Genomic DNA, 14,454 nt, shown 5'->3' with positions numbered 1-14,454 from the left:
ATGTAGACTGCTATTACAGTGGCAAAGACCTTTGACAAATGTTTTATAATAGCTAGGATTACCGGTACATTCTAACATTTGTACAAGATATCATAAAAATACCCCAATGCACTGTCCACTACTTTATAAACATCTTTTATAAAAGATGACTGAAGTAAAAAAATAAACAAACAATACTGAGCTGGAAATAAATAAAATGGTGATGTAGCACAATGAAACTAAACAAGGAAAAAGTAACAGAACAGAAAAGCTAATGACTGACAAATGACTTTGATCAACAAGGTTAAACTAAATGTGTTAAAGAGAGCTCAGATGTGTTGGAAAGATAATTCTTAGTTGCACTGTTCCCAGGAAGGTTCTATAGGACAATGAAACAATCTAACATTGGCAGTAAAGTAGATGCCCTACGAGTCATGAGAGCTGTGGTGTATAATATTTTAAACTGCTGATGAAATCACTTATTCCTCACAAACTGTACGACAGTGGCATTTATACTCATAAAGAGTCTCTTAATGCCACTGAGAATTTCAACATTTTCTTTATAAATGTATGTTCATTTACACAGCATACAGGGAATAAACTTTACATTCATAGCAACAAGTAAAAATTATTAAGTAAAGCTACCCACTATAAAACTCTAACTTCACAATATTTATTGACTGATCCGTATAAATATGGTATTATACAATATCGGTAGGTACACACAATGAAGAGACTGTAGTTGGTTAGGAAAACATGTAGGACTATAATGATTTCTGCTGAAAGAGAGATACATGATGGTGGGAGGGGAAGTTGTGACAGGGGTTTTCATTACAACAAGACATGGTTAACTAATACAATACCTCATGCCAAGAAGCTAATATACCTGCACTCTAGCCATCTCTGCTGCTGGGTCGATTACAAGCTGCTCTCCACTGACAAAATGCAACTGTCGCAATGGGAAACACCGTAACCATCGTTCCAAGTGCCGTGCGTAAATACCAATTTTCACAGGTCCCCATGAAGTATCCACCACTGTTTTACCTTCTCTTCCAGTAAAGTTAAAAAAAGCCAACTCCTCAAACTGTGGCATATCAAGTTTCTTGCTGCAAAATATTAGTAAGTTGACAAAGGTTCAAGAAATGGAACAGACAATTTCAGTAAGATGTTCAGAACAATGATTCTTGCAAAAACAAATGTGTACTATTCATTCCTGAATGATTTAGAATACACTGAACAAAACGATGTCTTAAAGCAACTTGCCAAAACAGTGAAACTTTGATTGAACTAGCAAAATGAGTAACTTCTTGTTCTCTCAAATTTTCTTTGATAATCTCACTAAAGATTAACCAATTATGGCAATGGTGCTTCCTTCCTGTTACAGTTCTATTATTAACATTGTTCAAATACTCAGAGCTGGCATGTGGTAGCATTAAAAATTTTTTACTGTAAAGGTACAGTTTGACTTAATGGAATTCATATGGACAAAAAATGTCCCCCTGCAACATGTACTGCTATGGATATTCTATTGTTTGTTTCCCTACTAGCACTTCACGATGGACACTCCCTACCACACATGTAGACTGCAGACACACAAAAATTCTCATATTTGTGTCTTACACTTTTTACTGTGTAAAAAATTTATATAATTACCTTATAATTTGATGTTAAATATCAATGACACTCTAATATCATTACAAACCAATTTTCACACTCACATTTCAAAAATAATTTTTGAAGTGTTTGTTAGACATGTAATATTCTTCATTAGGTATCCCTTCTCCTTAATAGAGTTGCTGTAATAAATGTCTGCTTCCATGGCCTCTCTAAACAATATACAATATAGTTTTTCTTCTACCTTTCAATCAGTTTTATGCAAACTGCAAATAATATTGTAATAGTTTTTACAAGTTTTCTTAATATGATACAATATTGTTCATAATATGAAAGTGCCTCTGGATCAGTGCTCATTCTGCTTTATGCATTTACTTTTTTCTTCTGAATATGTGTTTCTGCCATGACCTACAATATGCTTCATTATTTCAGGTTTTTTTTTATTTTTATTCTGAATGAAATGATCCACACAGGCTGTAAAAATACGTTTAATAAAAAGTAACAACCGGTTTCATGTCAACAACTTTTTTAAATTTTTTTTACAAATAATCCTTAACAATGGTCTGATGAATTAAGGGATACTGAAAAGTAGTATTATAAAGCGGTACTTGATGGATACTCACAGAAATTCTTTTTAACAAGTCATAGCAGAAAGACGACTGCCTTAGAGCCACTCCACATCAGTCACGTCAAGTTGTAAACAAATAGCACGTTAAAAATAAAACCTGGATAAAAACCAAATGGGCCAGACAAAAGCTGTAAACTAGTAACGCACATAAACAATTTCAATGTATGAATCCAATAAATGAGAAGAGCCTTACCATGCCACAAGCAGGAAGGTGGGTGAGTGGCAGCAGATATGAGAGTACTGACTGCTCTGCAATGCAGAAGATATTTGCAGGTGTTGTCAGAGGTGATGGAAACAAAACCATCGCTATAGGAGGCATGATGGGTGGACAGCGGATGTACGTTTGCTAAACTACTTACATATATTTGACCCAGTATAGAAAAGATTGAGTCACATTTATAAAAATACCGAAAGTGGACAGTTAAAATGTAAAATATTAGTAAAGTCCACGTGGTAATACAAATTTTCCTCCTTTACAAAAACAATACCACATTAGCAGGCAAACACAAAACTGTTATCTAGGAAGCTAAGGACTTGTGATAATAAAATAGTGGGATATGGAACTAATGCCTATCTGTTTAGATAATCAAACTTTTGCTAAAGACCCCCGTGTCACAGATCTGTCTGTGCATCCGTGATACAATCAGGGAATCATTTTAGAGCATGGTGTTGGTATATATTATTTCATTCTATTTTGTTGGAAACTGACGTTTTGAGACCGCGGCTGGGTAAAAAATACAGGTTGATTCTTTGAAAGAATCAGCATATACTATCTAATTACTTTCATTACTTTCTTCAGGAAGACTGTGTTGAGGGCAAATAAATTCTTGGCAATTTCTGCTATCTTGGGAATTTCTGCTAACATATCACCTCTGTTTTATTTGTAAGTGAGAAGTAACATTTACAAAATATTTCGCAACTGACATTCAGAGAAATTAAATTTACTCCACTCTTTAGCTACAGCTAAATGAAATTCTGCTCTGCCATACATAAATTAATAAATAATATTGTTTACTGCCTTTATTATATAAACCAATACCTCTATCTAACTAACAATGTGGATATTTGAACACCAAAATTTGCATTACTTGTTTTAGATATGAATTTTTTATCAGTACATCTCACTAACATCTATACTTTAGCTGACAAACCAATCATTGGTCACCACGGCACATGTGAAGTTTCTGCCACTGCTTATGTCACAAAATAAAGCATCCATTGATGCAAGGGTTCTTGAGCAGTGCAATGAACACAACCAATCAGTTATCGGATACTAAGCAATTCCATTTAGCAGATATATGTTATTCCTGTGTTAGCAGCCCACACACAATTGTTAAACTTTTACCTCAGTTGTAGCTGATGTGGCAATACAGTAGCTCTATGTGAGAACTGTCAAATAACAAATAGTTTCAATCAGACGTATAGATGTACTGGCACATTACTCTGGCACAAAATTCACAGCGATAATTAGAAATCTATTGGTATTGGATATTTGTCTATATTTAACTTCTAAATTTCTCAGCACCTGAGTAATTCTTTATAGACAAAAATTCTATGCTCTTTTATTAGCATGTTGTAGTGCTGTTTGAATACATCAAAAACTGTTCCCACTTCACAAGTTATGATGATGCAGTAAGCAAGCCAAAATTTAAATCTAATATCATGATCCATTAATGAAAATGTAATAGAGTTTGTGGGAAAAAAATCAAAATTTTTTGGTAAAGTGAAGAAGAAGAAACAAGTTATTGTTATACATGTGGAAATGTCTGCCCCCAGTAGCTGAGTGGTTAGTGCAACAGAATGTCAATCCTAAGGGCCTGGGTTCAATTCCCAGCTGAGTCAAAGATTGTCTCCACTCAGGGACAGGGTGTTGTGTTGTCCTAATCATCACCATTTCATCCCCATCGATGTGCAAGACACCAAAGTGGCGTCAAATCGAAAGACTTGCACCCGGTGTACTGTCTACCGACAGGAGGCCCTAGTCACACAACATTTACATTTTTATGTGGAAATGAAGTGAAAATTCACGAACATATGTATAATTATCTCACCTGACAGCTTGTGTATAATCTGAAATTGCTCTTGTTACTGGATCTCGTACTACCACAAGCAGTTTTGTTATGGGACTCATCTCATAGACTCTCTGTGGAGCCTCTCTTGTAACAAAGTAGCTTGGTGTTTTTTCCATAGTCACTTGACCTTCTAGAGTTGGTGGCATGCGGTTTCTGTTAAATGAATGAAACAAACGTGGTATATATTGGCAAGCTGAAATCAATGGTATGATACTATTAGGTGAAGTGACTTTCCATCTTATCTTTTTTATCAAAATCAATTTTTAAGCCAAGCTTATGGTGACATCAATGAGAACAAACAATTAGTAACACAACAAGCAAAACTTCAACTGGAAGTAAGTACTAATTAGTAGACAAGCACACTGAGAACACTGATATGAAACTTGTTTTTAGACAATGGCTTGTATCAGTCCAGATGGCGAATAGCTAGAGGTTTCTCAGCAACAGTGACTAAGATTGGAATTAGTAAAAACAGGTAACATGCTATCCCAAAACATCCTATATGCAGCATTCTTTCTCAAGGGATACATAATAAATCATATTCACATTTTAAGCAGAGATTACTTTTTATTTTACCTTCTAAAATTAAGTCTCTTTCTTTTTATAATTTGGTGACTCAATTTGGTGAACAATACATCTCTTCAGTTGTGTTTACTAGCAATGCATTTGCCATTCTGCCATTGATCTCAATAATTTATTTACCACATTAAGCCAATCACTAGAAATTTCAGCTCTGTTAAGCTATAGGTCTGCACATTTGTATCTGTCTATCTTATCATTACAACACAGAAGTTTCAAACAGTGAAAAGCCCAGTATGGAACAATAACAACATGGAAATGACAGATTGCTACTCAGTGTACAGAGGAGGCACTGAGTTGCAGACAAGCACAATGAAAAAGAATGCTAGAAATGTTCATCCTTCAGAGTAAGTCCATAATCAGACATACAAAACTGAAACACGTTCACACAAGCACAATTCATTCACTCTCATCTTCATTGCCAGACTGGATCTGAGTCATCTCAGCTATCTAACTGGACAGGGAAGTGGGCGTATGGAAGAAGCACGGGCTAGCAAGGGGCAGAGGTAGTGGTAGGGGTAGCTGCTACTGTAACTTGTGGGATTATGCAGGAATGTAGAAGGGACAGGGCAGGGCTGTTAGTTGCAGCATCGGGAGGCTATGTTTGTGGGGTGGGTGGAGTAGAGAAGGGAAAAGAAATACATATATTCACTGGCACGACAGAAGACAAAACTAGTACTGGGATGGGAGTAGGGAAGGGGATAGGCAAGTGGAGGACACGGACTAGTGAACGGTGAGATTATGGGATCAAACTACCAATGCCAACTAGATTGCTGCCCATGTCAGACACAGCTGCAGTAGGCCTTAATACCTGGAGGCAACAGTGGCCACATGTGTGAGAGTTGTGCTTGTGAGTGAGTTTCCTATGTCTGATGATAGATTTAGTCTGAAAGCTGTATATTTCTAGCACTCTTTTCCACCATGCCTGTCTGCGACTCAACACCTCCTCTTGTGCAGAAGAGCAATCCAGTCTTCCACATAAATGTTTTAATTTTTACAAGTTCTGTGTTGTACATCATAACCATAAAAATAAACTTTCGTCACATTTAGTTACAAGGAATGGAGTTAGTAGCCACCTTTAAGGAATGTGTACTAATGTATTAATGGCAAGAAGCAGGAAGGTGACTGCCAGTAGGCAATTTTCAAATTCTTACTTCATTTAATTCTCTTTATGATGTAGCTATGATGTCCCAACATGTACAGTTGCCAAGTTAGGTAGCTATTCTTCCACCAAAATATCTGCATGTTACTTCTTAGTAGTTAGTTAGTGAGTTGTGTGTTCTGTTTGCATAATCTATCATAATGTTATGGAACAAATAAATTCATGGCCTGTTAAATAAGGCAGCATGTTGATAATTTACAGGTGGATTTTCATAACAGTAAAAAGTATTCCCTTCAGTAACAGGAGTAATTATGTAATTATTTTGCATTAAATATGCTACAAGTTTCTAACCGAAAATTTTTCTACAGAATGGAAAGAGTTACTCAGAAGAAACTTGCTTCTAAGGTTAAGCTTTGACATCTATTCAGCATTTTTTTATAATTAGGTAAATGAAGAAAACTTTTGGTAACACCACTATTCACTCCAAGTCAATATCAGTGAAGAGTAATCAACGTAACCAACTAGTAATGTATTTATGGTTATTTTTATCCCTGTTGTACTGTATTATTTTACAACACATTTTGTGAGAGAATGAAATCAATTCTGATCCCATCATATATGAACACTATTCTTCTTTTCCTGTCTTTCCATCTTACTAAAAAAAAATTCATGGGTTATTATCAAAAGAAATTAAGTAATGTATCTTAAATCACTGATCTAATTTTCTAAAAAAAACTGCAATGGTACAAAGTACAAAAGTTGTTGAACTGAGTTGTCTAAAAAACGCCAAATGTGTGTTCAACTTAGATTCTCATCAAAATGTATACCACCAGATTTGAAGGTTTTGTTTTACTTATTAACTCTTGTCCAAGCATTGAATCTGCCACTGCTGTTGAATCACTTGATATGCAGAAATGATTTTTTTAAATCAATAATTCTTTTAAACATATAACTTGCAATTTTCTATTTTGTTGTATATCTACTGCGAGTAATTACTATAACTGCGTCACCTGAAAAAGAAACTACACTGAACCTTATGATTCCACAACTGATGATAAGAATTACTTAAACAGCTATAAATACCACTTATCTTTCTTTGATGTGTTATAAAATTTCTGGGCCATGACACTGACTGTATAGTTTCTCCACGGTGTCTTTAAACATTTCAGGATATGTGTGGGGAGTGGAGGGAAACAGTTCAGACTGCTAAGATGTGAGAGGAATGGTGTAAATTAGCATCACTCCCATCACCATTAAAATGAATGCTGTTTCGTAAAAATTAAAATGACTAATCTATCAAGCTGTCAGTAGCATCATCTGTTAGTGATCCCTCAGAGTAGTCCTTATTGTTTGAAATAGAAGCACATTTAATAATTTCCTAAACAGAATTTTTCACAAAATTCTATTGCAGCTCCACTATGTACTGATGTTTGTTATTGCATTGGCTTCCCCGCTCTTAGACAGTAGTTGCCTTCTCTAAGTTTCTGCAAATTTACTGTTGAGAAGTCAGCTGTGATATTGTGCTCTTGGGTACCTCTATGTGGCCATGGTGTAAACTAGATAACATCCCTCCCCATGTTGTTGCTACAGGTAATACCACTCTGTTGCAGCCATTGAACCACAATTAATTTTGTGTCATACTAACATGGTGACTGCTCTATCTAATGCAGTATGGAACATTTTCCTCAATGATGGCTGACTTCTTTTAATACTGGGGTGCCTCTCAAAGTTATGAAAATCTATTTACCTATGGCAATCACCATGAGTAGATGACTCCCCAAGCATTAGTTAGGATCCAAGGACAAAGCCCTTCATTGACCTACCACTTGTAATAACAAATCTTTTGAAGGGTGTCAGCATGTGCAGTAACATTATATTATCATTTTTCTGCCAGTATTTTGCACAGGTGAGATTACTGTCTATCTAGGATTTGTCTGGATACTAGATGTTTCTAATATGTTTCACCTGCACAATCATGTGATTGCCAGGGCACTTATTGGAGTAAGCCCCGCAATTTTTTTTTTTTTTTTTTTTGACGTCTTCATAGTCATCTCATTTTTATTCATACATGGTTTGATTTATGAAGTGAATAATGCAGAGAATTGCCTTCCCTTCTCAACGCTGCAGTGTTCAATGAACTTTGGAGCACTTTTTTGTCCTCACTGCACATCATATGCTTACTGTTATGAGGAGTTGTAGGTATTACCTGCAATGGCGCCGACAGTGTCAAAACTGATTTGCCTTCTGGATACTCAAACACAGCACATCAAAATGACAACAGTACTACCATATACAGGAGACTTTGAGTTGCAGACAGGCACATAGAAAAGACTGTTGTACATTTAAGCTTTCAGGCAAGCAGACTTCCTCTGAAGTACAAAACACACACACACACACACACACACACACACACACACACACACACACACACACACACACAAAATCACTATTTCTGTCCACTTTGGCTGGCCGAGGCCTTGTGAACATTTAAATTGTTTAACAATCTTTTTGTGGTGCCTCTCTGTGAATCAGCAAGTTCTCTATCAGGTTAATAGCAGACTGTCCTTTTATCCCATCCTGGGCTTTTCATTGTTTGACAAGAAAATGACACTTGGCATTCAACAATGATGACAAAATCACTGTTACATTGCCACAGCATGTTATTTTTTTGGTCACAGAGGTTTGCAAAACCTGATATGGATTCACAGACTTCCTGGTGATTTTTGGACAACATGGTTGTGGAGATGAAGCAGTGATTAGTATGATTAATCAATTATTCAAAAACAGTCTTAATCGCATTTATTATTACTGTACCACCAACCGGTTTCAACCCGACGTAGGGGGCATCTTCTGGGCGGTTACACCATTGGTCGACTGCTGGTGGTGTCACTCCTGTCTACATAACGATAGGAAACTGCCATTATGTAGACAGGAGTGACACCACCAGCAGTCGACCAATGGTGTAACCACCCAGAAGATGCCCCCTACGCCGGGTTGAAACCGGTTGGTGGTATAGTGCATCAGAGTCTCATCCAGAAAACCCAGAGTTAAGAAACCAATTAAGTGAGTCAACTTCAGACATAATAGCAGTGATACAAAGCCATACTACTCTACTCAATTACAGCTAATAAGGACCAATTTTCCTTCTCAAGAACAGAACTTCTACTGACGAGTTTGTCTGCATGGCCATCCTCCACATCAAGCACAGAAATATTTGTTTTGTAAATAAAAACCACCTTTCCTTGCTGCACCGAATTTTATTTGTCCCAGATGCGTTTTGTCTTTTTCACTTTAAGGCATCATCAGTGGGATAGTTCTTCACATTTTTGGTTGGCACCAGCATTCCCTCTCATCTGGTCACATGTTGGAAGTCACAATACAGCTCTATTTCCGAAACATAAGCATGTTTTTATGTTCTGAACTCTTTTTCTTCCCACTTTTCATCTTGTTTGCCCTTATTATAGTGATGCATTATCAGTCTTCTGTCACTAATTATATATATTTGACCGAAAACTGTGATTTCAAGATGGAACTACTGTGAATTCACGTGTCTCATCGTGTTGATGAGACATATAATGCTGTAGTGAGACATCCAGCATGTGACCAGATGAGAGGAAGTATAGATGCCAACCAAAAAATGTGAAGAATTAACCCACTGATGATGCCTAAAAGTGAAAATGGCGAAATGTTTCTGGGAGAAATAAAATACAGTGCAGCAAGCAAAAGCACTTTTTATTTATAAAACAAATAAATAGAACTTCTACTATTTATTTAGTTTGCTTGCTTGTAAAGGTGATTTATAAAATGTTTTCTTTCCTTGCATTCTGATCTCAACTGTGCATGGTACATTTTAAATCTGCATTCTGCAAGTTGATCATGAATGGTTTTGACCACTGGCACTGAAAACAAACTTTCTGATCACTGACAAAAATAAAAAGATGTCCATGTTGTTGATGCTCAAATACAACCAGAACAGAAGTTACTCGCAGATTGTTTTTATCAAACTTCATGAAGATAAATGACTACATGTTGTTTAATAAGTGAGTTATGCAGAGATGTTGGCACAGTGATTGCTGTACATGTAGGTATTGAATATTTTTGGGTGTTGTATCTGCAGTCTGGCGTACTGATATTTTGCAGTATCAGTAAATACATATTAGCTTATAAAACGACAGGATGAAAATTTAGTAATGTAAATGATCCTTACATTCCAAAAGTGATCTTCTTTAACTAAAATGTAGTTGGTTAGAAATGCATAAAAATTCACAGTAGTATTTCATTAGCACACTGCATGCCTACGTGGTACATTACCTTTACATATAAAAATTGCTGTGTTCAAAATTTTGGTAACCATGCCAATTCTTAATTAAGGTCTTGATTGAATAATGTAGCATATGTTATCTGGTTCATAAAAATTAGGGCAAGGAAAGTATAATGTCAAATCATGGAATCTAATAAACATAATGGGTTAAAGGTCACAAATACATTGGGTATGGTCGAACTCCAACTGTGAATCTTTTAAATTGATTAGTTTCTGGAAAAATTAATTTAATTACTGGAAAATTTTGAAATCAGGCCTTCAATCATCTCAAAACTACTGAATAACTCACACTAATTTTCTTATAGCATACTATTGTAACAAATTTGATTACTAAGTTCTCTTAATTAACAATGTTTTAATTATAACTAAGTATACAATTATAATCAGCTGATCACAAACAATGATATGGAATAATAAAATTACTTGATACATTGTATGGAAAGCATTTTGACAGTTCCAAGTTCATACTGCCTACACATTAAGGTGTGTAGATTTAGTTATGTAAGAGTAGTAGAATGACAGCAGGTGGAGTGATGTAGTAGAATGGTAGTAGGTGGAGTGATTTTATCTTGCTGTGTTTCAGAGGGTACAACAAATATGTCAATGATGAGTGTAAGGCAGTAATCCTTGACATAAAAGCCAGCATGTTAAACAAAGTAAGTTAAAACATGATTTAGATATAGGTAATTTTAGTACTAGGACAACAATAGCAAGAAATGAATCCATTTTTGCAACAATAGGAACAGCAATTTTCGTTTGGTGAAAAAAAAGTAGTATTAATTGCAGGCTGCAGATCACACAGGAAGAGATCTGTATATGGAAATCAGCTATAAAATTTCTAATAAGATAGTTATTGTTTGAAACCATTTCTAAAGGTGAATAAATTAAACTGTATTCCAATAATAGCAGATGAATTGTGTTCCCTACACTGAGAGACTGGGCAAGGAAAAGCAAAGGCATAGGAGAAGGAAATAACAAAAAACTATTCAGCATTGATTTCACTGTGCTTTAGTTTCACAGTGTTTGTAGGAGTAAGTCATTTGTTGGTTATAGTGATTGAATGTTAGCTTACTCATTTAGATTGTAAATACATTTATTCCGTGTCTTTTTTTTCACTTGTATTTATTTGCTTTTTATTCAGCTTATCGTGTAGAGTATGGCACATTCAACAATTCTCTTATAGCTGCATGAATTGTGTTATAGCAGAGAGTATTCCCACTCTTAGGTCCTAGCTCCTTGGAGCAAGAGCAAACTCTCACTGAATTATAGAGTGCCAGAGTGAATGGCACTGTTCTAGAAAACAACTTTGATTCTCAAAAAGTATCAAGCAGAAGAAGAAGAAGAAGAAGAAGAATGATCAATAATCCTCCTTAAAATCTCAAAAATTCGAACTTTTATGATAATTACAAACTATTACCTTTCAATAAGGCAATAGTTTTAATATTCCAGTTTGACACACTATAGGCTTTTTCCCATGATTTGCACATTTCACACACAAGTAGCAATTATAGACACAAATTACTGCAACTCATTTAAAAAAATATTATTTTATTTTTCTATCTAGTTTTGAGTCATTTCAGATGAAGCATATTGAGTTTCACATACTTATTCTTAAAGCATCGTACTGGGCACTGAAGTTGATGGTACGAGGCTTACAGGTGTACAAAATATGCCATTGCTCCCTCATTGTTATAAAAAAGGGCATGCCCACTTAATGGTTAATATTTTGACATAAATAAGGATGTGCCCTCCATTAAATTTGTTTTTAATTATCTGTAGTTATAATTTCTCTTTCACAGTATTATAAATTGAGCAAAAGAATGAAGTTAATGTCCTAACTCTACAGTAGGATACTGAAATTAATTGCATACCTGTACCACTCAAAACCCTTTGCATAAAATTTATCAAAAAAGTGAACTTCTGACCCCGCTGCTCTTACATCAGGATGTAATCTTATGAATTCTAAAAGAGCTCTTGTTCCACCCTTCTTAACGCCAATTATAAGGGCATCAGGAAATTTACGACTTGGTTCAAGTCCCTGATGTTTCAGGAATCGATATTTTGGAGCTCCATCCTATAAATACCAAAATAATACACAATATAATAAAATATAACAATTAAGCTATAATGTCTATGTGATGTTTACAAAATAACTCTCATATTCTTACAGGACATAATAATGATCAAAAGTAGAAAAATGTCTCAAGGGCATACATAGGGAAACAAATATTTGTTGACACATGGATAATTCTGTCCTTTGATGGGCATCTCTTTGTTGTTACTCCAGGAGGAGGAGGTGTTCAACGTGGTTACCACTCATTCTTACACATTCTCTGGCCTTCCTTCACACAGATACACCAACTCCTGCGAAACATCTGGCTGCCCTCAGAGTTGGTCACGAGCACGGGACGCGCACTCTCTTGTAACATGTGCACATTGTTGGTGAGTGTGAAACATGTCAATGGCTTTAAATGTCCCCACCGACAAAAATGTAACAGACAAAACTTAGATAAATATGGATGTCATGCTATTGGTCCTTCTCCACCAAATGACCTCTCATTAAATGTTCATGTTAGGAACTGTTGCACGAGGTGCAGAAAATGGGGTAGTATCCACTGTGCATAAAAAGCATCTGTTGTCTTACTGCAAGGATAATATTCTTCAATTGTCTGGGTAATTTGCCACATAAAAACTGGGGATAAGCAGCATCTGTTAACTTTTCTAGCAAAGGCTACGGCTCACGTCACCCATGATTGCTGCCTGTATAACTGTATTACTCAAAAGCCAACCTGTGGCATAGCCCCAGTTGAAAGTTGCCTATGTAATGGTTTCCAGAGGCAACAAAAATTTGATTTTTAATATTTCATACAGTTATTGACTGAATATACAATGCTGTCATGAATTACTCATTAAGAGCTATAATCTTAACTTATGTACATACCTTGAGGCACCATAACTCATGGTGTACATTGCCCGGATTATATTCATCCAGTATTTGACAGAGTGAGCACTTAGAGGCTCCCAATAAATTGTACATATAATTTCAAAACTTATACTTATGAAACTTTTCTCACTTCAACCCCCACCCCTTCCCCCTCGCCACACACATATTCACACACACAAAATGATGAAAAAAAAAAGTTTCACACTAACTACATTTTTGCTGTTCGTGCACTAAACAATACAATTGCAGTGTCAGGCATTTGCTGCTTCTTTACTACTAAATCTATTCACAACACACTTTGCAGATAGAATCCACATGTATCACTTAACATACCTTCCAAATTACATCATTTTATGACTTCTAGTTCAGGAAATGCAATGTTTTATACATGGTACTTTTATTCTTTAAAGAATCAGCAGTGGGAGTTTATTAGTTAATACTAAAGTGTACACTATGTCTTGCTTCCTTGACCACTTGAGGATTTGCATCTGCCCACTTGTAGTTCCTGGGATAATTTATCATCCCACTTTAGAAAGCCTGCCACATAAGTAAATAAAATACAAGCTGTGAACATTAGATCTTCAGCACTCTGTCTTAGAATCCACTAGCTGAATAATCTTGTGGTCTGAGAATTTGCACTCGTAAGAGATATGGGTAAACTGATCATGGTAGTTAATCCTGAAAATGGATACCATCAGTACTTAGTTACTACTGTATCAGCAAGACTTTTGCATAATCTTTTGGCTCCTTTCACAATTTCATGATGGCAAATGCTACATATTCGTCCCCATTTTAAGGCACATGTACTAGTAATATGTTCCAAAAATTCACTGGCTATTTACATTTGTGTTTTGATTTAGAGCATCCAACATTACTATTGCAGGAGCAGGCAAACTGAGAAGACTGTTGGAATAAAGAATTTCTTATGTTGATGATCACTTTCACCCTAGTACACACATTACATTTAATTCGTAAACTAGTACTGGAAGGCACAGTTTGGCCTTAGGGATGAGCATGCGATAGCAGACTGACACAACGCACTGTGTTCCTGTTACATCTAACGGGAGAATACTAGCAGTATTGCCGTGTGTGTGTGTGTGTGTGTGTGTGTGTGTGTGTGTGTGTGAGAGAGAGAGAGAGAGAGAGAGAGAGAGAGAGAGAGATGAAATAAAAAGAAGAAAAGTACTTCACCTTGTGTGTGGACGATTTTGAATA

The 14,454-nt window shown here is 35.8% G+C and overlaps 1 protein-coding gene across 1 annotated transcript in view; it reads right to left on the bottom strand.

The window, feature by feature from the left end:
- The window catches only part of LOC126457961 (heparan sulfate glucosamine 3-O-sulfotransferase 6), a 148,636-nt gene that overhangs the window by 98,713 nt on the left and 35,469 nt on the right, over positions 1-14,454 (bottom strand). The window contains exons 3-5 of the mRNA XM_050094717.1: positions 12,167-12,369; positions 4,273-4,446; positions 866-1,085 (exon numbers count right to left, since the gene is read on the bottom strand). Of these exons, the coding sequence (XP_049950674.1) occupies positions 866-1,085; positions 4,273-4,446; positions 12,167-12,369 (597 nt within the window). The remainder of the gene's footprint in view (positions 1-865; positions 1,086-4,272; positions 4,447-12,166; positions 12,370-14,454) is intronic.

The sequence above is a fragment of the Schistocerca serialis genome, chromosome 2 (assembly GCF_023864345.2).
Source record: "Schistocerca serialis cubense isolate TAMUIC-IGC-003099 chromosome 2, iqSchSeri2.2, whole genome shotgun sequence".
NCBI lineage: Eukaryota > Metazoa > Arthropoda > Insecta > Orthoptera > Acrididae > Schistocerca > Schistocerca serialis.
This window is presented reverse-complemented; position numbering and strand designations above follow the sequence as displayed.